At 43.5% G+C, this 25,181-nt stretch overlaps 1 protein-coding gene, 1 long non-coding RNA gene and 1 other non-coding gene across 13 annotated transcripts in view; all 3 read left to right on the top strand.

The window, feature by feature from the left end:
* The first annotated feature begins 83 nt into the window (after window positions 1-83).
* brd1a (bromodomain containing 1a) lies at window positions 84-17,228 on the top strand. Of its 8 annotated transcripts, none has more exons than XM_039791134.1 (13): window positions 88-767; window positions 1,781-3,191; window positions 3,701-3,869; window positions 4,202-4,333; window positions 4,451-4,579; window positions 6,020-6,332; window positions 6,472-6,813; window positions 9,115-9,714; window positions 10,183-10,324; window positions 10,529-10,662; window positions 12,027-12,136; window positions 12,553-12,707; window positions 13,103-13,819. In XM_039791134.1, coding segments are annotated over exons 2-13 (3,621 nt in total). In that variant the 5' UTR covers window positions 88-767; window positions 1,781-1,797; the 3' UTR covers window positions 13,104-13,819. The 8 variants fall into 8 exon arrangements, with proteins under 8 accessions (XP_039647069.1, XP_039647072.1, XP_039647071.1 ...); XM_039791132.1 differs by lacking the exon at window positions 13,103-13,819 and adding an exon at window positions 13,831-17,228 and having other exon boundaries at window positions 89-767; XM_039791133.1 differs by lacking the exon at window positions 13,103-13,819 and adding an exon at window positions 13,831-17,228 and having other exon boundaries at window positions 91-767; window positions 3,701-3,857.
* On the top strand, window positions 5,598-5,670 carry trnak-cuu. Its single transcript has one exon. It is a non-coding gene; the product is annotated as a tRNA-Lys (tRNA).
* A 470-nt stretch (window positions 17,229-17,698) lies between the features above and the next one.
* LOC120553790 overlaps window positions 17,699-25,181 on the top strand; it is a 198,056-nt gene continuing 190,573 nt past the window's right edge. For 2 of the 4 annotated variants that reach the window (XR_005638204.1, XR_005638202.1), the window contains exons 1-2: window positions 17,701-17,859; window positions 18,563-18,767. This is a non-coding gene — a long non-coding RNA (uncharacterized LOC120553790). Of the gene's footprint in view, window positions 17,860-18,562; window positions 18,768-25,181 lie in introns of all 4 variants that reach the window. The other 2 variants (XR_005638205.1, XR_005638203.1) reach the window with 2 other exon arrangements.

Genomic DNA, 25,181 nt, shown 5'->3' on the forward strand with positions numbered 1-25,181 from the left:
GACTTCAATAAAAGTGTTTGGGGCGAACTGGTCACCAGGGTGGGGCATAGCAATGGTTTGTTGTTGTTCTGCCTGTGTCCTCAACCCTTGAATACTGTCCTCTGTGGCTATAGAGGAAAACTGCTGAATCAATAGCCCAGTGCATGACAGATAGATAGTCACCAGTTAAACTCATATGATTTAGCTAGTAATACGAATCTAACAGCCCGGTCCGGAGAAACCGATACCAAGTTAGGTCTCAGCTTTTATTCTGACAGTGCAACTGCTCCGGTACGCGCTTTGTTTGGAGCTTTGCCTTTGGACCGACAAAAGGCAATGCATGGATTGTGTGACAGATGGGCTTTTGTGTGAAATCTACGACTCACCACCAACATGACCTCCAGCGTCACACGTAGAGTAGTGCGTACGGGTGGGAGTTGTCTGGTGAAACGCATTGTTGTGTTGGGGGATGAGCCGTCCGTGCTGCTGCTGCTGTTACTGCTATTTTCTCCTGGTCGACTGTGGCTAGCGAGTGACTGTAGCCTATGAATGGTCCACAAAGCAAACAATTGTGTGTTCTCTGTAGAATTGAATATCGAAACTTCACAGGCACCAAGCATGCCTCTTTCTTATTTTATTAGTAGCTGAAAAGACCCCAGTATCGCCCGTTGGATGAGAACACTGTGTGCGGAATTAGAGCCACTTAGCAGGCCGTATCGCCATTGCTTTGTAAGGCTGCTGGCTAGCTACCGTCTTCCTCAACTAGCAAAACTGTTCGTGAATCCGAGGTATGTTCTTTTTGCTTCATGTGCTTTTCTGTGCGTTTTGCGGTGACGACTACGAGGCATTCAGTGCATCTGCAAAGTGTGTGTTTAATGTTACACATTGGGTATGAATTAACATACGTTGTTTTAAAGAGCTCTTGTTTTGTTTGACGCCATTTGCTTCGTTTAGGGGGTGGCTAGCTCCTCTTGCTAGTTAGCGGGCTAGCTACTGTTATTGTTAGCAACTTGGCCACTTTGACAGTGAGTCGTTAGTGAAAAGGACATTTCATCTCTGCACCAAATGGGCAAGTGCTAACTCCTGCGCAGTCATGTTGTAAGTGTCCTGTGTGGCCGCCTCCCACCGCATTTAAATGCCTCAGCTCATTGACAAAACTGTAACGTACAGCTGGCTACTATAACGTTACATATCAGTTCACAACATAGATATAGTCTCTGTAGTTTTAAGCTGTAACAAGTTCCACCTTGCTTTTGCTCTCTTAGTCAGCCGTTTTACTTTAACGGTTTAACTTAAACTTTTTCTGTGTTTTGGTCCAGGGGACATTGGCTTAAATTAGAATACTATATCTCTCAGTTCAACACAGGTACTATTAAACTATTGCTATGATATATATTATCATAGCAATCCGTTTTAATGGATGTTATTTCTGGAGCATATATCCATATTATTTGTTATCTTACTTGCAGGTTACACACTATTTTGATAGCTATCAAAGTATGAGATATCTCATACTGTGGAAAACTTACCTTTTGAAAACAATTAAAGCTTTGTCGATTTATATCGCTGTTTGAATGTTTTGTACTGTGAAAAGTGGAAGTCTACGTCAATCATAAAGTGTGCATTATGCCACAGAATACTGTATCAATAAATTATCATGGTCTTTGTTTTTTCTGACCTCTGAAAGGCAGCTCTTTAAAAATAAAATGCATCCACCTTTTCTGCCCTTGGTTTAACTTACTCCCCCAATGAAGTAAATGCAGTATTTCTAATAGTTTCTCCCCACTCTGTGTCTCCACAGCAACACGGAGTGTCAAGATGAAGAAGAAAGCTCGGCAGCACCGGGTTGCGGTGCCGCAGAGGCCGCCATCTCCCATCAAGCCTTCCCCCAACAAGCAGATCCTGACTTACGCCCAGGCGCAGCGCATGGTGGAGTTCGATGTCGATGGCCGCCTCCATCGAATCAGCGTATACGACCAGCTGGACGTGATCTCGGATGATGACCCCATGGTGCAGGAGATGATGGAGTGCACCAGCAATAAGGAGAATGCAGAGAAACCGCAGCAGGTCCCCCTGAGGTCAGTCAGACTAAAAAACAACCTGGAGAAGAGAAACGCTGCATTGGGCATCACTGGCCATGGAGAGGGAGGTGGACATCCGGCCGCTTGTAATGCCGGTCCAAAGCTTCAGGAGCCTAAATTTCGTACAGTGGAGTATAATCTTCCAGCAGTTCCTAAGCGCTCAGCTGCCTTTTACAAATACACTGAGAAGACAGAGGAAGAGCTGGATGAGGAAACCGAGTATGACATGGATGAGGAAGATTATGCCTGGCTGGATTTGGTGAATGAAAAGCGGAGAAGCGAAGGGGTCAGTCAGGTCTCTTACAACGTCTTTGAGTTCCTCGTCGACCGCTTTGAGAAAGAGTTGCACTTGGAGAGTCTGGATCAAGGCAGTGAAAAGCACGCTCCCATCGATGAGGACGCCGCCTGCTGCATCTGCATGGATGGAGAGTGTCACAACAGCAACGCTATCCTGTTTTGTGACATGTGCAACGTGGCTGTGCACCAGGAATGTTACGGTGTACCTTACATTCCTGAGGGCCAGTGGCTCTGCAGACACTGCCTGCAGTTACCTACCCAGCCCGCAGCCTGCATCCTTTGCCCCAACAAGGGTGGAGCTGTGAAAAAGACAGACGATGACCGCTGGGGCCACGTGGTGTGCGCCCTCTGGGTCCCGGAGGTCGGCTTCTCCAACACCACCTTCATCGAACCCATTGATGGCGTCAGCCACATTCCTTCAGCCCGCTGGAAGCTCACCTGCTACCTCTGCAAGGAGAAAGGTGTTGGGGCGTGCATCCAGTGCCACAAAGCCAACTGTTACACCGCCTTCCATGTCAGTTGTGCCCAAAAGGCGGGCCTCTTTATGAAGATGGAGCCAATCAAAGAGGTAACGGACACCGGAGAGCCCACATTCTCGGTGAAAAAGACAGCCTACTGTGGAGCTCATACACCCAACGGGTGTGTAAGGAGGCCTCTTACAATATATGATGATGCCAAACCCAAAAATGGACTATGTAAGAAAGTGGACAAAAGGAGAGGCGTTGGTAAAAGACAGTCAAAAGGAAAGAAGAAGAAGAAGAGTAAGAGTAAGAAACCTGAACCTGAAAGTGAAGCTGCCACCCCTGCTACTGTGCCTACGTTTCCTGCTCACAGGTATGCTTATGAGTTGTATTAATTGTGGGAGATGTAGTATTTGGTGTGTTGGGATGGCATATTCACTTACATTTACTTTTAAGGTATTGGTGCTCAGTGTGTGAGTGGTGGTTCAGGCAGGGCATTTCTGTCTTTCTCATAGACACTGATAGGGCTTTGGGTTGTTGATGTACAAACACTGGCTGTTGCAGGGTTTGTGCATTTGTGACACTGGTTAATGTTTGCAAAACACGATAGAAGATAGAAGCTTCGGTGATCTGCTAGCCTGCACTTGGTCTGCACCGAGTGCCAGTCAAATGCTGTTTAAAGTTTGTCTGCGGCTGTTACTTTTAACGTTACTCCGAAAAACCCCAACGACGTGTAACCAGCCGCAGTTCACACAGTCTAAAAATAGACTTGACTTGCATAATCCTGCAAGCAACCAGTGACTTTTGAGGTGTGCTTAGCTAGTTGTTCTGTATCTCTCCCTGGCTGTGTCCTTCTGATACCAGTCTTCCTGCCTCGTCTAGGTTACAAACCATTCTGAACCAGGTGTCCGTTCAGAAGAAGAAAGCGTTTGTGGAGCTGGTCCTGAATTATTGGACACTAAAAAGGCAATCGAGGAATGGGCTTCCCCTCATCAGACGCCTTCAGACAAGCATGCAGTCTCAGAAGAATGCGCAACCGGTTTGTTCATCTGTCAGTCAACCACAGGAGACTTTCAGTCTTCATTTTGCCTTTTACCAAAGCACCAGTAGCATTTCGAACTTGACATGTTTAACGATTTTTATTTTCACACATTTTCCATAAGCCTTTCAGATTACGTGTTTTGCCTAGTATGCTTTTCAACTTGTAGGGCTGTTAACAAGGAGTTTGACAGTGCTGTGTTTACATGCTAACTGCATGCAGCATGTTAATTACTCATTGCATGGAAGAAATGCGTCTTGATAAACATGTACCCATTGTGCAAGTTGCTAATTCTATTCTTCAATTCTTCAATATGTATTTTTTTATTTCAATTTCTTCTCCAGAGGCAGAGTGAGGAGGAGAGCAGGGTACTGAAGGACCAGTTGAAGGAGTGGCATCGTCTCCGACATGACTTGGAGAGAGCCCGGCTGCTGCTTGAGCTAATCCGCAAGAGGGAGAAGCTCAAGAGGGAAGAGGTAGGAGTGGAGGAATCGATGGGTAGACTTCTGACTTAAACCTGTGGTCAGACAACTTCTGCTAAATAAATGCAACAATCTGATCTTTTAATGGTTCCTCTCTGTGCTGTGTTGTAGATTAAACTGCAGGAGGCCCTTCTAGAGATACAGTTGAGTCCATTCAGTATTTTGCTCAGAGCCCTCTTGGACCAGCTCCAGACAAAAGACCAGGCCAAGATCTTCACCCAGCCAGTTGATGTCAACGAGGTGAACTTCAGTAGATACTTGAAAACTTTTGTAGTTTTCTGTTGTTGAGCTTGTCCACACATCATCTATTATATATAATGTAGTACAATATGCTGCAAAACCATTTTATTTCTTGTTATGTGGATGTATTTTACCTCATTCTGTGGTACTGTTTATTTATTTATTGTGTGCAATATTGGAAAATCGTAGAGGTCTCATTGTTGTATGCTCCACCAAGGAAACCTAGATAGTGCTGAAAAAAGCTTATTCTGGCTGTACTGTTTTGGCCATAGCAATGAATTGTGTTGGTTAATCAGACATTTTATGTAAAATATCTCATAGTGCTGTATGTGTCTTGTGGCATTATGCCGATTTGTTGTTTGGCTCTCAGGCAATGAGTCAGAGAAGAAAGTAACTGCAGCCATGATGAACTTTTTTAAGACATGTCCAGCCAGCTTTTAGCGAGTACAAGGACTACCATTTGTCACCCAGAGACTTCCTGTTTGATAAGGCTCCAAACTGGACTTGCTGGTTCATATTTCAACACAGCACTTTGCACTTTGCCATCGTGCTGTTGTCAGGAGGAAAGCCTGCTAACGGCAGAACTAATAATAATGGCAAGTTGCACAAACATTTACATCATTTAAACTCTTTGTGTTTAATCTGAGTACATTAAAGAGTCCAGGGGAGGACAACACTGCGTGTGATCTTGTGAAATATCAAATCACTGGTTATGACTTTCTGTACTACCACTTACAAACCGAGAGTAATCACAGCCTTTGCTTTCCCGTGCATCTCCACACTTGTTAAAAGTTGCACTTGAACACACCACAGAGACTACAGACAGCAGACAACTGCTCGCTCCATGGTACAGGTTCGGATCATAGTGCCTCTCTGGTTGTAAATCAACACCCCCCTCTCCTTGTTTAGACAGGGTTGAGCAATGTGGCGGCCTGTTAAGTGGAATGTGTTACTTGAGAGGAAGGTCCACCGGCAGATGGTGACGTATGAAACGGGTGAAGGGTTGTTCGTCCTGCCAGCCCGGCTAGCTCAGTCGGTAGAGCATGAGACTCTTAATCTCAGGGTCGTGGGTTCGAGCCCCACGTTGGGCGCAGCTTTTTGACTCTGGACTCTGTTGAATTACTAGTAGATTTGGTGGGTTAACTGAGCATGTGTGGAAAGTGTGTTGTTGGCAATGATAAATCTAAGTTTTAAGACATTACAATCTAGAAAAATATGAAATATTATTGATTTTGTTCAGATAGTGTTGTAAAAGATAATATGCCCCAACAGAGTAACGTCATCTACTTGACAGACATGCTGACATGAATGATTTATTAGATGCTGTATCTAAAATAAGCCTGTTGGGTTGACATGCAACATACAATGATATTCACATTATGTTTAAAAATAAATGGTGGAAGTAATTCTAAAATAATTATATCCGCTGTTTCCTGATAGGTGCCCGACTACCTCGACCATATTAAGCACCCAATGGACTTCTCCACCATGCGGCAGCGCATCGATGCACAGGCCTACAACAACTTTGAGCAGTTTGAGAACGACTTCAACCTCATTATTGATAATTGCATGAAATATAACTCAAAGGACACCTATTTCTACCGGACTGCCGTTCGCCTCCGAGACCAGGGCGGGTCCCTGCTCAGAAAGGCTCGGCGAGATGTGGAGAAAATCGGCTTTGACACGGAAAGCGGCATGCATCTGGCTGAAGCGCCTGAAATCAAAGCACCGACATCCTTTTCTTGGGAGGACGGTAAGGGCAGCAGCAGCAGCGAAGACACATGCCTCTGTGACGTTTTTTTTTTTTGTTTTTTTTTGGGGCGAGTGAATGAGAAATAGTCACAGAATTTGACCACGTTTCAATCTCCTACTGTTTTCGTTTTTCTCCTTAGTGGACCGCCTACTAGCGCCAGCCAATCGGGAGCACCTGTCTCCGGACAAGCAGCTGCAGCAGCTACTGGAGAAGTTTGACCTGACCTGTGCCATGAAGTCCAGCCCCTCCCGCAGCAAGCGCCTAAAGCTGCTCAAAAAGACCATCAACGATGTGCGCAATGAAATGAGCCTAAAGAAAGTCCTTCCCTCCCACCACCACCCTCACCCCCACCACCACCACTCGTCTTCCTCCACAACTCCCTCCACCTCGGCATCCTCTTCATCAGCTGCCTCCCACCCAGAGTTGAGTAAACCTAAAGAAGAGAGATTGAAGCCCAATGGACATTTTCCGGATGATGAGGGTACGTACGGGTTTGGATTTGTGTGCGACATGTGATTTTGAAAGACAATCACATGTCCTTAATATCCTGACGCGCAGGTCAGAGGTCCGAGATTAGCCCCTTACCCAAAACATAGCCTCACAGAGCCATGTCACATGCTGTTCCCTATGCTGGGCGTGTCTGAAACATGGTAGTATAGTCATCCTTTGCTTCCAAATCTCTCGCGTTGCCCTCGAAATCTCTGATTTTTTTGTTAGCAATTCGTAGAGAACGAAATGGCGATCAAGTCTTATTATCAGGTTACTATTACACATCATAAAATCATTATAAACTCTGCTCTGTTTTGCATCGGTCTGCTGTTTAAGGGGAATTTGCTAAAAACACTACTGATGCTCCTGGTATTTGGGAAAAGCGGAGCCTACGGTTGTGAACACGAACCTTTTTCATTTTCTAAAACTAAAATCAAGAAAGCCAAAACCATCTTGATTACATAATGAACTGATACAACCTTTGAATGGTATAGGTTAATTGGTGGTAACTTGTTTGTTCATGTGTAATAAGATTCTTCAGTAACATTGGCACACTCTTAAAGGATCACGCCGACTTATTGGGAATTTAGCTTATTCACCGTAACCCCCAGAGTAAGACAAGTCCATACATACCCTTCTCATCTCCGTGCGTGCTGTAACGCTGTCTGACGGCTCCAGCATTAGCTTAGCCCAGCACAGATCCTGCAGGTAACTGGTTCCAACTAGCCTACTTCTCCGAATTGTGACAAAAGTGACAAAATAACGCCAACATGTTCCTATTTACATGTTGTGATTTGTAGAGTCACAGCGTGTACAAAAAACAACGTAACATGAGACACAGCCATCTTCTATCCGTAAACAAACCAGGAACTATATTCTCAGACAGGCTTGCTGCGAGCATATCACTCCGCCCAAGTACAGTATTCTTCTGTCTGAGAATATAGTTCCCGGTTTGTTTACGGATAGAAGATGGCTGTGTCTCATGTTACGTTGTTTTGAACACATATTCAAGCTACAAATTAAACAGGAACATGTTGGCGTATATTGCTCACTTCTTCCGACTGCTGTGGGATTACTGGAACCAGTTACCTGCCTGTTCTGTTATGGGCTGATGCCGCTGGAGCCGTCAGACAGCACGCACGGAGATGAGAAGGGTATGTATCGACTTGTCTAACTCTGGGGGTTACGGTGAATAAGCTAAATTCTCAATAAGTCGGCGTGTTTCTTTAAGAATATCAATTGAACTGATAAATAATATCTTTTAGACCGAGAATGTGTGCTAAACTGCCGTTTTTTTAGTTTTTTTTTGTCCAAACAGAAGAACAAGAAAACTCCTTTTAGATCATTCACACAGTTTTAATATAACAGATGAAAAATGTTCAAAAGGCTTACAGACACACAAAACCTTATGTGAACTCCTGATTCCAAATTACAGAAGCAGACTGTAACACCTTTTTTAGGATTACATGGATATCCGGGTCGTGCGCTTGCAGCAGAGAGTGATTGGTGAATCCAAACAACATTCTTATGTCCCTCTGTTTAACTGATCCCTGAATGGGAGTGCACCTAGGGCTCCGAACCAATACTGTCTGCATCAGTACACTATAATCACTGCAACAAATGTGTGAACAAGGTCTTAACACAGTGTTGCTGTAGCATCACACTGTGTCACTGCATCGGCTGCTTAAAGCTTAAACTCACGGCACACTTGCTGAGTCACATTAAGTCTGGTGAAGATAGCGTTATAATGAGCTGGTGGGTAAAAAAAGAGAGGAAAAAGTCATTTTGCTCTCATTTTTTATTCATGTTTACATTTATGATAAACCTAAAAGTGTGTGTGTGTGTGTGTGTGTGTGTGTTGCAGCGCTTTAGTGTTGGTAATCGCATTATACTAGATCATATTTTTTGTCTTTGTTACGACTGGACTTTTGTTGTATTGTTTATGTTTTTACCACCAAAATGGTATGCCAAAGATTTCATTATGCTCTTCTGCATAGCTAATCCTTTACCACAGTAAAATGTAATATATTCTATGTCTATAGCACCATGAGGAAATAGTTATAAGAATGGAAGAGGAAGTAAAAATAAATTAATATAAAAAAAACTAAAATTGTGGTGCATAATTATTAAAAACTTGGCAATAACTGTAAGCCCGTGTGTCATAGTATGAATAATGTGTTGTGGTTGCAATTTGAATAATTAATGTACGCTGTATAGTCAAACATTAAATTAAACGGTTTCTTCTTCTTCTTCTTCTTCTTCTTCTTCTTCTTCTTCTTCTTCTTCCCTGCAGGAGACAAGTCTCTTCCTCCTAAACTGGAGCATTCCGACTCTATCCCCCCCCTCATCCACTCAGACACAGACCCCGAGCCCCCCACCCTCAAACCAATCGACGCCGCCCCAGACTGTGAAGACAAGCATCCCAGCAAGCGCGTCAAGTTCGATGGGGAAATACCGTACCTGCTCCCCTCCGGCCCCCGCCTCAACGGCCACTCCCACGACAGCCTCCAGAACTCGCTGCTGGACAGAGATGTGAGCGTGGTGGCCACATCCACCCTCGCAGAGCCCACGGGCACGGTTAACCGCCGGACGGCCGTGCTCTTCCGCAAGTCCAAGGCCGCCAGTCCCCACAAGCCCCCAAGGAGGAGCGGCGACGAGGAGGCTGACAGACTCGACCGAAAAGAGGGCGAGGAGGAGGCGGGCGAGGAGGAGGCGGACGAAGACGGCGCACAGCTGGGCTCCAAGTCCTTCCTGTCGGTGGTCATACCCCGGCTGGAGACGCTACTTCACGGCAAGAAGAGGAAGCACAGCGGCAGCAGAGACGGCGAGGAGGATGGGGGAGGGGGAGAGCTCGAAGACGAGGGCGAGTCCCCTGTGAAACGACTTGACACCGGTAGGAAGTGTACACAGAAAAATACTCTGAGAAAATGGGCTGTACGTCACTGACTATGATTTCTGTGGTGGTTCAGTGCCATCAATATTTCCACCGTCTTAACACTAGCCTACCTTGCACTTTTTCACGATTTTCTTAGTTACCAAATGTCAGAATTTGAATGCCATTCCTTCAAGGCTCTGATTAAATTAGTGTATGTACTTAGTTCTGCTGCAAACCCCTGAAACTGTCAGTTCAAACATTGCAATTATCCGTCAGACTACTTACAAGTCATCGCAGTCAAAACAGCACAGCAGTAATTAGCAACAGACACTTGTTTACTCTTTTACATCAGTTTGCCTAATAAGATTAGAGGCTGATTGAACAAACTGTAGCCAATGCAGACACCATTTGAGTGTTCGTTATATATACATTTTTGCGTTGGGTTGTAAATCTTTTTGCATTCTATTGTGTTGTGCCTCCTCTCAGGCTTGTCGAGCGGTTTTCTAGAGGTGGAAGAGGAGAAGGAGCTAGAAGACTCTAGTAGAGCCAGTAGACCTGTGGAGCCACGGAGACGCTGTGCCTCGGAGTCCTCCATCTCTTCGTGTTGTAGTCTGCCAGGAAGCACCAGGTAACCCACCAGATAATAACATACAGCTAGCCTTGTGTTTTTGATCTTGATTTGACTTAAAAGCGGGGCCTAACGATGTCAGCTGCTCTTTCTGTTCTTCCATTCTTCTATTGTTCTATTAGCTGGTCGTCAGAGCAAGCCATCATCGGCACCAGCAGTTGACTGGTGTGTATATGTCTTTTATGTTTTTGTTTTTGTTTCTAGCACTATTCTCAGTCTTCCAAAATGTGGGAAAGGGAAACCCGCCTTGGTCCGGAGAAACACTGTGGACGATAAGAGCGAATTAATCGCCTGCATCGAAACCGGGAATTTTGCAAAAGCTGCACGAATCGCTGCTGGTAAATTGGCTACATTATGACAATCTGCATGCATGTGTAAGGGTTAGTCTTAACATTATGTACACAGACTATCGATTTTATTCACAGTTTCTAATAAATAGAAGTGCTCTACAGAATTCTTATGCCTTTCTGTAAACAAAAACTGAATCGGAGCCTGTATGATACTGGATTTTGAGGTTGATACTGATAACTCACACAGTAAACGTGTTTTACATGGGCCCTCAAATTTGGTTCTTGAGAAAAATATGTACGTACCTAGGCAGGAGACGTGACATCTTACAACCATTCACAGAACCATTCCAGAAAATCGTAAATATGAGAAAACATTTAGAACCGTAAAACCTCACTGGACTTCCAGTTAAAGGTCCCATGTGCTTTGTAAAAAGCACACAGCCCGTATTCAGAAACGGTGCCTTCAAACGAGCCGTCTGGACTTCTGTACAGATATGATGTCACAAATATACTATATATATATAGACAGAAAGTGCCGTTACAGTGCCGTTACATCCATTCCCCGGCTGCAATGATGGAGCAGAGACGCCGAGAGCGCAGATGCGGAAGACCCGGAAACGCTGACCAATCAGATCAGACTGGGCTTTTTCTGGAGGGGGGCTTAAAGAGACAGGCGCTAAAATGGATCGTTTCAAACAGAGGGTGAATACAGGTATATTCAGACACAGTATGAGAAAAATAATGTGTTTTGTGAACATTAAAGCATGTAAACATGTTCTAGTAGGAGCCCAAAATACAAGTATGAACCTGAAAATGAGCATAATATGGGACTTTTAGTAGAAAATAGGGCCAAATATACATTAGAATGTTATGTGCTGCAATTCCTTTTATGAGCCAAAATATATGCACAGTAAGTATTTGTCTATGTTGCCAGATGTCTGCAGGTGCTGTACAATCTTAAAATGTTTTAAATTGTGTCATGAAAACTATCAAACTTTGAACTGGAGAATTGGTCCTTTGATATTTGGTCCTAAAAGTTTAACTGGCAGACACCTGGCATTTGCATGCATAAAAGCAGGGTTGGAAATTACCAGCAGCTTCCAGCCAGCTTCTTGTGACTTTTGGCAGTGACCGGTGAGTCTATAACCTCTGAATGCCATCATGGCATGTAACCAGTCAGCAGCTGGAGACTCTTCCCTCATCTAAAATTCATATTTGGCTAATAAAATGCTCAAAGTGGCTGGTAAATTTTAATATATGTCGTTCACTGTGGCTCTTAAAGGGAAAAGTGAATTTCCCACCCTGGTTTTTGCGATGTGGTCCTGCACTTCCAGCACAGCTTTAAATTAAAAATGTGTTTTCTGTGTTTAAACCCACACTTGACTTGTTTGGTGTTGTTCCCGCTTCCATAGAGGTTGGCAACAGCAATATTTGGATGCCCGCTAGTGCTGCAACTGTTGCATTGGAACCCCTAAAGCTAGTTTGGGCCAAATGTAGTGGATACCCTTCCTACCCTGCCCTGGTGAGTGTTTGTGGGCGAGAAAAGCATGACATCTTTTTGATCTGTAGTTTTCTTGTCATCTCTTCACTTTGGAACCTAATTATGGCACTCTCGTCCCACAGGACGAAGCAATAGTTTTACTGTAGCTGTTCTTTTAGGTTGGGGGGGGGAGAGAATGTCTGGTGTTTTTCCTCTAGGTGGCAGCCTTTCACTGTTAACCACTTCAATTTGACCTTTGCATGAAAAGACAAATGAGGAAAAGAATCTTATTGCCACAAGCTGGTAGTGCGCATGCATTTGTGTGTGTGTGCGTGTACACACAGTGTAGACCTCTTTCCTATATGCTTGAGGTTCTGTGGGTGGACGTATGTTTGCCATGCGTTTGCATTCATGAGCATCTGTGTGTAACGGCCTCCCCTCTCCCCCGCTGTGTGTAGATCATCGACCCCCACATGCCGCGCGTGGGCTGCCAGCACAACGGGGTGTCCATCCCCATGCCCCCCCTGGACGTGCTCCGCATTGGAGAACAGATGCAGTACAAAGCCGAAGAGAAACTCTACCTCGTCCTCTTCTTCGACAACAAGCGCAGCTGGTGAGTGCCGCTATCTGTTGGAGTGATTTAAGCTGACGCAGGTCTCTGCAAGGGTAAACCTGTCAACATGTCCCCTCAGCTGATCATTATTCTCTCGTGGCTGCGTCACATCAATTGTCAAGCGACGACAAAACGGCTCTCTTAAAAATGTCCCCTGTTTTTCAGTCTTTAACAGTGATGATGGTACGGTAGCCTTTGTGTTACACTTGAACTGGCTTTTTATTTGCCACTGGGAAACATTAGTCCGCATCTAGGATAATAAATAATATTGTTATTAAAATAGAGTATAACAAAAAGCTTTTAGTTTTGTTCTTTACCACCAATTAGTTGATTAAATACTCCATTTTTTTTTTGTCCTGGCACACACATCATTTATCTTCTTTATTTTCCCTAAGAAACGTTTTCCATCCCAAAGACCACTGCACCCTCAAATGGAGCCGAGGCAGTAGCAATAGTAGTATATCTGGACTATAAGGACTGACAGGAACTGACGTTGGGGCTGGTACTGTGAGTTGGGCAGTTTTCTCCCATTTCCCTGCCAAAATACCTGCAGAAAACCTGTGATTTTTTTTTAATCTTGTGTGTGTGTGTTCATGCACGAAAACAGAGGCGCCTTCTCCAAATAGGTTTTGAAACAAGTACGGTAGTCAGTTGACATAAAATATAGTAATTTTTTTTTGTCATTCATTCAAGTGAAATTCCAAACATTTTCCAATTCCAGCTTTTCAAATGTGAGCCTTTACTGCTTTTCACTGTTTTTTAATTATTGTTGTTGTTGTTTTTAGATCAACTTTTTAGCTGCAGTGGTTGCTTCCTGTCCTGTGCAAAAACCAAGCTGAGAGCAAAATCTGTCATCGAGATAGTAACACGTAGGGCGGTTGCCGTTTGTTTTCCTCACTTCAAATGAAAGAATGACAACACATATGAGAATAAACACTAAGTTATCTGTAGCGCTTTGTTTAAAATCAAACTTAGTTCATTGCAGCAAATCCAAGTTTTCTTGTAAGAAGAGTGATACATTCCTGGAAAGTGATTAAAAGAAGAAGAAGAAAAAAAACAAGCAACCGTAGCTAGTGTTCAGGTGTTGTAATATGGATGCTGCATTTTTTTTTCTCCCCTTCAGGCAGTGGCTTCCTAGATCCAAGATGGTTCCTCTGGGAATGGACAAGACCATAGACAAGATCAAAATGATGGAGGGACGCACATCCAGCATTCGCAAGGCTGTCCAGATCGCCTTCAGCCGTGCCATGAACCACCTGAGCATAGTGCAGGACGAGCCAGTCAGCGACCTCAGCGACGTGGACTGATGACACTCGCGGACTTCTCTCTATACACACACACACACACACACACACACACACACACACACACACACACACACACACACACGTGTACGTTTCCTGTACCAAATACCTTCCTCTACTCCCTCCCCCCCCGACTCTCTGCCTCTGCAGGAGACTCAAATGTTTACTGGGCACCTGCTGTAACAGGTGGTGTCTCTTCCTCATCCATTCCTACTCGCACACACTCCTACCATGTGCCGCTGGGATATGGCCGCTGCTGCTGCTGCTGAAATGAATGTGTCTATCTATTCCTCTCCACCTCCAGGCTTGTAACTGTGCTCAGAGACTGCTCTTTATGTCCACCTCCCATCCCTCCCTCACTCACTCACTCACTCACTCACTCACTCACTCCACCAATCATGACTGTCATTTTCATTCATCATTTCAAGGAAAAAAAAAAAAAAAAGAAACAGTTAGTGATTGATTTCCTACATTTTGGTAGCCTTACCAAACGTTTCTGCGCTGTCAGGACTTTGTAGTGAGACAAGAACTTAACACCGACCGTTACATTTTGGCTGTGGCTGATGGCTCCGTTGTTTTGGCAGGTAGCCAGTCATCATTTCTGTTATTAAGAAAAGAAGCGTTTAGTAGCTGGTAAAGCAGCTAAAGTGGACAGAAAACGTACATTTCATGCCTACGTGAGGGCTCTTCAGTTGTAGCCAAAGCTTGCGTTATGTCACATTTACTTACTGGTCCTCTCCATTTACAAATATCTTCCTTTGTTTTTAAACTGTAAATATTCTGTACAGTTGCCTGACACTAACTTATTTTGTAATTTTGACATCAATGGGTACTGTACAGGGGTTTTCTTAATATTTATACTTGATGCATTCTTAGCACTAACATGTGAGTGCTATTTTGACAGTGCTGAGTGATCAAGAAGAATGGAGAAAAAAAAAGTGAAAAAGCCTTAGTTTAAGGAGATTAGGGCTAAAATGTCATGTTTCAGAAAAGTATGAAAGTATTCCCTTTTTCATTTTTTTTTTTTAAGTTATTGAGGTTAATAATTGTAAGCTTCCATTTGGCATTTATTAATTTTTGTATTAAAAATAGTTTTAGTATATATTTTTTTCCAGATATATTTATACGATTTGAATACACGGTAATACGGTATGTAAGTCTCTGAAGCTCATACAGGCAGTCTGATGTCGTGGACGCAGAACGTTATATTGTTCTCAAGAAACCAAAAATGTTGCTACCCAGAAGTTTTTTGCCGATCTCATTTTCTGTGTGACGTGTGAACTTGTTTGCCAAAAAAAAGTGGAGGAAAAAAAAAGTAAAAGTGTATTTTTATGTGATACATTTGACTGTTACTTGGTTTTGCTGTAGTCGTAGGGAGACGTGCCTGCGGTAACTTATTGTAAAGCTTTTGCATTACTTTATATCCAAGGAAAGACGTGCAAACTGATTGTGGTAAAGTGGCACATTTTGTGGTGGATACTTGCCTTCTTTTTAAGTAACCTTTTTCTAACTTTTTTTTTTTTTTTCTAGTTGTAGACTTCAAGACATTTCATTTTATACTCTTGCCTTTTTTTCTGGGTAGCATTGGGTAGTTTTGGTATATTTCATTTTGTACTTAACTGTAGTAGTTTTTTTAATCAGGTCATATGATATATTGCTGGGACAGTTTTTTTCTAGCAAAAAAATAAAAGATACAAATATGAACATGTTTTGTTTTTATGTGGTGTCTTCTGGTGGCATTGGGTATTCAATGTTACACCAACTCACTGCTTAAGTAACAGACCAACAAATGTAATTTAATAAAGCCAAAATTCTAATTCAATTTGTGATTACATTTACATATTTTTAGCCTTATCTGGGGCACAAGAGGGACTCAAATTCTCCTCAAAGTCACTTTTAAAGGACTGAACCTCCTTCATGGTTGTCGGAGGGCAGACACTAATTCAACCTACTACCTGCCATATGGCACCGTACCCTTCTCATTTACTCAGCTGATGACTGTCCACCTAAATAGCTAATTGTGTGCTATAGGTTGCCAGCTACATAATATTGGCTGCTGTATTGCAGCGATTTTATATGAATTTTTGGAAGTCAATGAGAGAGGGATGATTAAATTCATCTTGGGAAGTAAACTGCTCTGACATACATGCAGCCACTAAGACAGTTTTAGAGCAATTTAAGTCAGAAATGACTTAGCTGTGGGCCGTTATGAGACTCCATCAGTAACATGATCGACTGGAGTGTGGAGCAGTGTTTTTTTTTTCTAGATTAGAAAATATTTTCTAAACCGGTCAAAGTCCCACATTTTTTTACTCTACAAGCACACATGCATACCTTATTGGACAAGTTTTTGAAATCTAAACCTTAATAGGTTGAGCACTGCAGGCCGACCCCCCTCTTCGTCTTCCTTTTCTTAAACTTAGATTCTCCATTCATTCAAACACTGTGTATACTTATTGTATATCATCATGCTCCTGCTGCCTTTTAATATTTTAAACCTGTAACAAGCCAATTAGTTTTTAGTGCAATTAAACAAGCACAAGTTTAAATCAACTTTAAACTTAGAAAGATGATCCTGACAACAGCGATCTGGTAAAGGAAGTTTGTTGATTTTGCACAACTTCCTTCTTGCTCAAGACTCTTAAGAAATCAATCTAATTTGATTATTTTGGTGGGAACTGCTCATATTTACATAACTTATTATACCTCTTCTGGATACCGTTTTGTTTTTATTCTTTCTATTTCCATCTTAAGTGTTGGCTCACTTGGCACAGCATGCACCTTGTTAATCAGTCATAAATTTGAATCCCCGCAGTGCCAGAGGACATGTTAGTTTGAGATATTCTCTCGTTTTTAATCACACCTGCTTTTTCTCCTGTAAATGCAGCTTTTCTAATGTTAATACGTGCTCTTTAAGCAACAGTGGCAGCTGCAGCTTGCCAACTCTCACCCATATTTTCTAAAGGAAATGCCTTCTCTGGTTATTTTTAATGCTTTTTCTACATACACTATTCTGAATTTCCAAATGATGCTCCTGCTGAGAAATGTAGGGTTCTTAGTAAATGTGTCAGGAGCTGTATTAATGAAATCATTACAGTTCCCCTCTCGATTGTTAGTGCTTTACAAGAGATGTTTCAGTACTGACTGTAAAAACCTGTAGCTGAAGAGCTACAGGTCCTGTGGTCATTTATTGGAGTAAAACTACCAATGCAACAATTACAAGTATAAGTCCTGTATTCAAAGAAAATGTAAAAAATGGTAACTGTAAAATGCACTGCACATCAAGAAAGCTTTGAACTATATTGGTTGACTATTAGTCCAGTTTTGACCCCATACAAATGGTCACATGGTAAATCTGAGGGGTCAATGGGGTAGAAAAGAAGTTCTGCTACACACATTTGTATTGTTATTGTACATTTCTCTAATCCTTGTTCTTTTTCTGAAATATTGAATAGTTTTAACTATTTTGGTGCAAAGTTAAGTCGATATGTCAAGGGGAACCCTATAAACATGTAAAATGTTAAAGGTAACTGAAAAGTAGCACGTAAAAAAACTGTAGTGAAGTAAAAAATACAATATTTCCCTCTGAAATGTGGTGGAGTAGAAGTATAAAGTTAAAAAATACAGCTAGTATCCCTCCAGCTCAAGCTAACTGAGAGACACGTTTGGTATCCGCTCAGCACTGCAGAATGAGGCGGCCATTTTCAGTGTGTCCACAGAGAGGCGCTGTGGCTCCACACAAAACCTCCCTCCGTTTTGCCCATAGCCTATACTTTCTATGGTTTTGCCTGGACGTCATTTTTCGGTGTACCTGAGCGTCCACCTGCTCTGCTCACTCTCCCACCCAGGTAGGCATCAGTATTCAGCATATAAACCGTTTCCATCACTGTGTTCAAATGGTGAATGCACCGATTAGAGAGAATGTCAATTAATGATAAACCAGTTTAAAGACATGGCTGCTGCGTTGGCGCCTCTCTTTCTTCTCGAGCTCTGCTAAAAGTCACTGGCCATATGCCCCCCCCTTTTCCATTTTCTTGTTTTTCACAGAGAGTGGGCAGACAATTCTCATCTTAAATGTTTTATTTGTTTATATGCTACTATAGTCAGATAAAAGTTGGCTAACGGAGATGGAGGGGTTTGAAGTGTAAACAGCGCAGTGTGGGCGTGAGTTGAACCCATACCTACCAATTCGAACTGGTGGAGTTTGCTCTCCGGGTTCATTTAAGAAGTGCGTCTTAAAAAGGCCAAAAAGCGAGGCACGTCCTCGATGCAAATTTGAATGGAGACTGTTGAAATATGCATTTTACTTAAGCCAATCCATCTCTTTGTTATTTCAAGCTACTGACATTCGGAGAGGTAAAGTAGCGTTATGGGGGATTAAATGAGCTAGTAATGGCCCTGTGATATAGAAAGCCACCTTCAAGCCACATTGAAAGACATCTCCCATCTTTCTAAACGATTGGAGCTAATGTGGTCGCGCGCAAAACGCACAGCAGCAGAGTCTGACTCCATCCCTCTCTCCTCCCTCCTTTGTCTGTCTGTCTTCACCAGATACTAATTGTGTGGGGAGGTAAACATAGCAGTCAAGTGGAGAGGACGGCGAGTCAAGCGTGAATATCAATCTCCCCACATCAGTGTCATCAGATGACTTTGACTGAGTTGAGGCGGGCTCATTAGAGCGCTGGAGCAGGTCGCAATAACATCCAGGTGGAGGCCTCCGAAGCTACGGAAGCCCGCAGAGCTCACCAGTCAACAGGTTAGCATCATGGTTAGCATTAGGGGTGGCACGGTTCAGTTCGTGTCACGGTTTTAGGGTCACGGTTTTCGGTTCTGTACGGTTCTTGTTATTTTTTTTTCTTTTTTATCTTTAACACTCCAGAAATACACATCAGCATATGATATATAGCTAAAATTAGCATATTGAATGCATGTTGCACAGTGCTTGCACACAGTGGCAGTTCTATCTTTTGTTTTATTTCCGCTGTCATCATAGGTAACATGATATCCCAAATGTTCCCACTCACCAGACTTGTAGGCCTACGACGCTGGCGCATTCCTCCAACTCCGGGCAGCCTTCCTTATCTCTCCCACTTGACATTTCTACACGTGGCGTGACCTGCAGCACTCCACGCTCCACTTGACGAGCGGTCGGCTGGCCTTTGTCGATTGACAGATTCAGCAACTGTATGGCCTGTTTCTCGCTTAAAATGTTTTCAGAAACACGTTTAAGTGAACTATTTTCGTAAAATACGAGATCTTATTCAGAACGAGACGCCGTTAGAGTCTGTTTTGAAATTCGGGAGCAGGAAGACCCACGTGACGCGTTCGTCCAGTCAGCTGCCCATGTCATGCTCATCCCGCTCGTCATTTCGCGGCAAGTGTTTTAACGTGGGTGTAATTGTGCGATCCACACACGCTCCGAACCGAGACAAGCGAACCGTACCACCCCTAGTGAGCATGTGTGTGAATGTGTAGGTTTTTACCGCCCACCTTGCTCTAAAGTGTCACCATGGTTCAGGGAGGCAATGAAACACACACACACACACACACACACACACACACACACACACACACACACACACACAATACACTCCTCTGCATGCATTAATGAGCTTGCAGGCACATGGAACCGCACATGTTCATAGCTGTAAATGTGTGCGAGCATGTTCTATATTAATGCATCTTATAATTATGAACTTGCGCCACTAGCTGTTCTTTGGTTCCCACGTCAGGAAGTGACAGCAAGTATTGCCTGGGTTTCGCAATGGTGCCAGACCTGGCAACTAATTCCTGAGACATTTTCCATTTCCCAAGGTATTGGCGATTGGTGCTTTTTTTTTCTTTTTTTATTAAGATTTTCTTGACATTTTTTACTTTTCTTGGCAGATTAATTCAAGGTGGAATGAAAGTCTCTAGGGCTGCTTTTATTCTGCACCTGAGTCATTGTTGATTTTCTGACAAAAAAAACCTAAAGCAGAGATGGAAAAATAGTTAAAAGAATGCTGCTCATTCTCTGGTTTCGGATTCTAATAAAAAGTAGAAGTTGCTGCTTTTCTTTGTTATATATCATTGCAGGTAGAATTTCTTTGGGTTTTGGACTTGTGGTCAGACAAAACCAGATCATTTAAGACATCACCTTGGAATTTGGAAAGTTGCAATCTGCATTTGTTGGCATTTTGTAGACTGATTATTAGACCGTATAATTTCCCCTTAAATGGCTTTAAGGTTGGAAACATCTTTGTATTCTGTCTCTCTGACATAGGCTGTATATAAAATTCACATTCGTCTAGCTCTTTATTAAAGCTATATATTGTTTAAATCTCATACATTCCAATCCATGAAGTCCATGGTTTCTTTTGTGTCTCGTGATGTTCTATATGTCTTGTGCATTGTTATACACATTGCCTTCAAATTGATCCTGACAGATTTGGTATCTTTGGAGACCTCCATTACAGTTGTTAAAAATAAGTTCTGTGGGTTTAAACAAAGATGGAGTTTGTATTGACGGACCTACCCGTGAATCAGTGGGGTTTGGAAGAGTAGTGCATGTTTTCATCTTGAATTTTAAACCTCCATTGTGTAATTTTTTTGAGTTGATTCTTAGCAAATGAAAAAAACTTTTGTTCTTTCACAAATATGTGCTCATTCATGTGTACGCGTAGAATCTGCCATTTAGGGGCGGCCTCTAGCTCACCCAGTAAGAGCGTTCTCCCCTTGTTGGAGCGGCGCAGGGTTCGAACCCGACCTGCTGCCCTTTGCTGTGTGTCATCCCCCATCTCTCTCCCCCTTTCGTGTCTATCCACTTTCAAATGAATGGAAAAGCCCCCAGAAAAACAACTAAAAAAAAAAAAAAGAATCTGCCATTTAGAATCATTCAGTATACATACGGACGAGTCGCTCGAATGACGGCCGCCATGTTGCGCCTCCATCTTTAAAATACATTAGCCAAAGCCCTTTTACACTCAGTGACACCGTGACGAATGCCAGGGCGAGATTACTCGCCAGGGAAGCGAAAAAGAGAATTAAAACGACGACGCGACCGGCAAAGCAAAAACACCAAATTGAATATTGGAGTGGCTAGAACAGCTTGCGTGGAAACGATGGAGATACTAAGAGCTAATTTCGGGTTCGGCCACCGTAGCAGTTAAAACGCGATCGGAATTGGGAGGGGCTAGAAAGTAATATTCAGTTGGTTGTCGTTTCCCCCAGCGTATTTCCTTGGAGAACGTTGGCACCAAGATCCTGGTTCCAGCTGTCGCCGTGGTCCTGCTGCACTCCCTGCTGAGCTCAGCGGTGCCCTGCAATGTCATGCTGCTTCCTGCTGAACCCTGCAGCTTCCCGCTACATCCATCCATGCTCTGCTGGGCCACGCTACATCCTGTAACGCCCTGCAGCGCCCTGATATGACATGAACTACTACAACTACCATTGAAGTCACTGTTCCATTATTAATGTGACTACTATTGCCACTGTTCATCACACCCCCAACCGGCACCGTCAGACACCGCCTACCAAGAGCCTGGGTCTGTCCGAGGTTTCTTCCCAAGAGGGAGTTTTTCCTCGCCACTGTCGCACTGGTCGCACTGCTTGCTCTTGAGGGAATTGCTGCAATTGTTGGGGCTTTGTAAATTATAGAGTGTGGTCTAGACCTACTCTATCTGTAAAGTGTCTCGAGATAACCTATGTTATGATTTGATACTATAAATAAAATTGAATTGAATTGTCGTATACAATTTCAGGAGAAATTCTTACACAGTGTATCTTTAAGACAACAAAATAGTTCCCTAGAAGCTCAAAAACTCTTCAAAAAGCTGCATAGACACTCGTCTTATTTGTGACTGAAAGTTGGGAGGTGTGTGAGGTGACTCGTAAAGGAAACACACTCTGAACTCTGCCCCGATCCTCCTGCATTAAACATCACGCAAACCATTTCAGTTTGGAACACGTACAAAAATATTATCCTCCACTGCTCCCTTCCACCTCCCTCCTTTTTTCTCTCTCTCTCGATGGGTCCCTGATAGGCCTAATCTCCAGTGGCTATGTTCAAAACACTGGGCCAGAATAGCACGGGCCCTAGGTAGATAAATATTTATGGGGTGCGTTTACTTCTTACCACAGAGGAGAAGTAGAAATAGTGTGTTTCCAAGGTGAGCAAAACAAACCACTTCAAAGGAATTTAAATGCAGTTCATGTAAATGTTCTCCCACAGTCACATGTTCCTGCAGAGATTATCGCTAGATTGTTAATGAAGGATTCACGCCCGATGCCGGATGACCTGATTATTGTCTTGTTTGCAGAAAACGGGAGCCCAGGGGCATCGGTGAACGAAGTAGATGGAAATAATTTCAAATGTACGCACACAAAGACGGGCTGTACAGTCACAGTCATGAGGTCCTGCCATTAAGTCGTGGCTTTTGGGCAGCAAGCAATCAAACCAGCCGGTTCCATCATCCATTGATCAGAGCGCACTGTGATCAGAAAGAGCGCCGCTAATGGAACGACATGAAAGAGCTGCTCAGCACGGATGAAGACACACAAAAAAAAAAAAAAATATCATCAATGGTTCCCTTGGGGTGTCGTTTGTTTACAGCTAATCTGTAACAAACTATTTGGGCTTTCACTCAGTCTGCAGCTTAACACCTGCGATCAAATAGCCGCTGTTGAATGTGTTTATCACATCTCTCTGGATTCTCATTCAGTAGCTCCACCGGTAGAAGGCTGCTCGTCACACGTGCCCCCATCAAACGCAGCCAGGCGACCGTCTAATTATCTGCCAACGTCATGATTCGGCTGGCTCAGAGAGAGAGAGAGAGAGAGAGAGAGAGAGAGAGAGAGAGAGAGAGAGAGTTGGGGAGTGGTTGGTTGGGTGGGTGGGCGACCAGCAGGGCTCAGAGCGCTGCCCTTTGATGTGAAAGATAATTACTTGTGTAGTTAAGATAATTGGCAGTAAGTCCAGAATAAAAGTGAAGCGAATAACTGTTGCTTCCGCTGTAGCCTGAGTGAGCTCAAGCTGCGAGCCAAACAGCGTGTGATTTTTAGTTAATTTAGATTTTGTATTTTGGCACAGGTTTGGTATGAATTTGATATGATGTACATGAATGGGCTTTTTGGATGCATGTTTTGGTACAGTTAAGAAGGGATTGCCACCCATTTGCCACATCATAGTTTGTTTACAGGTGTTGAGGAGTACTACTGCATCATCGTGGAAAAAAAGTTGCATAAAGCCTTTTGTGGCCCAAGAGGGTGCTCTGGGAAGTCTGATGCATTGCTTCAAGTGATGTCACTTGACTCTCCGACTGATCTGTCTCAACTGCGGTTGAGTTGGATTGTGGGTAATGTAGGCGTCAGGGAGGAAGAATATATGGAATAAAAAAGACTCTCTGGTTCTGTTGCATTGAATTTGACAATGTTATAGGAGTGCAATGCTAAAACAGTGGAGTACTCTGCAAGAGCAATAATAATAAAAATCTTTTATATAGCACATTTCATGCTAACAAAAAACAATGAAAGGATCTATATCAATATCGTTTTTTATATTACGTTACTATCGTCCGTCAATATATCGTTATCAGACTTTTTAAACTCCCAAATATCAATATTATTAATGGTCTCAAAAATGTAGTACGGCCAGGCTATATAATAAAAAAACAGCACTGTAGGATTTTAGAAATACTGAGGTCAAGTCCCAACGCAACCCCACCACCCCCTTTTAAAAACAATTTGACCAACACACCAAAAGGAAAGTTTGTGAAATTGTCTAATTTTTCTGATTAAGACTTCATATTTTGTTATTTTTAGCTGTCCAGTTCTACTTTCTGTAAATGTTATTCCCCTACTTGAAAGTCTAAATGGCACACATCCTCCTCCACGCCCAAATCCTTAGCGTGCTTCTTTTCCCGTTGGCCTGGAGGTAGCACAACAAATCCATTGAGTGTAAGAAGAATACTTGAGTTGAGCTGTAGACATGTAGATCATGTCCTACAGTTGCATATGTGCCTGAGCGGGTTTAAATATGGGGACCCCTCAGGGTGGTGTGTGTGTGCGTGTGTGTGTGTGTGTGTGTGTTTTAAGTGGCTTCATCCCAGCTCTCGTGGAAAAAGAGACTCCCCCGACGTTCTCATCACCATTCTGCCGCATTCCAAGGACACTGGTGTGATTGACGGGGCTTAATGTGTATCTTGCCAGAATTGGATTTGATCCTGTGGGCTCTGCCACGGGGCCCCTATGTTAGATTTACTCCCCACCCACTCCTATTCTCCCCTCCCTTTTTCTCTGTCGAACAAACAGAAACAGAATTGCCTCTTCTGGAGCAGCTCCTGCCTGGCCCGCTTGCTGCATTGTGGCGAGATCATGCGCGGATCTGTGTCACTGGGTGATTGTGCTGCTTGTGTTTTACGAGGGATGGCAGGGACGTAGGAGAGGATTTGTGCATGTGAAAGACAGACGGAGAAAGAGCAGGTGTGACAGTGGGAGCTTGTATGCGTGCGTACGTACTTTATGTACAGGCGTGTGTTGTGGCATATGTGTTCACGTTTGCCTGCCTGATTATGCCAGAGGATAATAGAGGGGGTAGGGGGGGGGAGATAGGGGCTTGCATTGTAGATGCACCTGGTGCCACAGAGCTGTAATTTCCCCTTGCAGAATTTTAGCTGAATAATCGCACTTCCCCTGCTGGCACCTCACGCTTCAAAGCACTGATGAGATGAAACAAAACAATGATTTGTGGCGGGCTTGTCAGAAACGCCGCACCCCGCCTCTGTTTGGGGCTGAGGTGGCGTGGCACTCCTGGTTGCATAGGCGCAACTTTTCCCACCCCGCGTACATCAAGGCCTAATTACATCTGTAAATGACAGCATGGTGCCTAATATAAAGCTGGGCTTGAGTCTGAGGCACCTGAACAGTCTCCACAGTGGCATTAGCTGTCAGCGTCCACATAAAAGAGGCCGCATTTTCTACCAAGCTTCCATCAATCCCAGAGACGGCCAGAACGAGCATACCGAGAGCTTGTTGTTAATGCCATAACGTTCAGATCTTTGAAAACTGTAGTCATCAGTTACAACAAGCTCCATGTCGTGAAGCTGTGGGCATACGAGCAGGGCCCCTTTCTCCCCGGCTTTTAGATAGCTGAATCTTGTCTCCCACAGATCAGTGGCAGTAACATCCTTATCGC

This window comes from Perca fluviatilis, chromosome 23 (assembly GCF_010015445.1).
Source record: "Perca fluviatilis chromosome 23, GENO_Pfluv_1.0, whole genome shotgun sequence".
Classification (NCBI taxonomy): domain Eukaryota; kingdom Metazoa; phylum Chordata; class Actinopteri; order Perciformes; family Percidae; genus Perca; species Perca fluviatilis.

Coding starts and splice junctions, on each gene's coding strand:
- brd1a (XM_039791132.1), top strand. CDS start 1,798: ATGAAGAAGAAAGCTCGGCAGCACCGGGTTGCGGTGCCGCAGAGGCCG. Junction 3,870..4,201: donor CGCAACCGGTTTGTTCATCT/GTCAGTCAACCA, acceptor TTTCTTCTCCAG/AGGCAGAGTGAGGAGGAGAG. Junction 12,137..12,552: donor ACCCTTCCTACCCTGCCCTG/GTGAGTGTTTGT, acceptor CGCTGTGTGTAG/ATCATCGACCCCCACATGCC.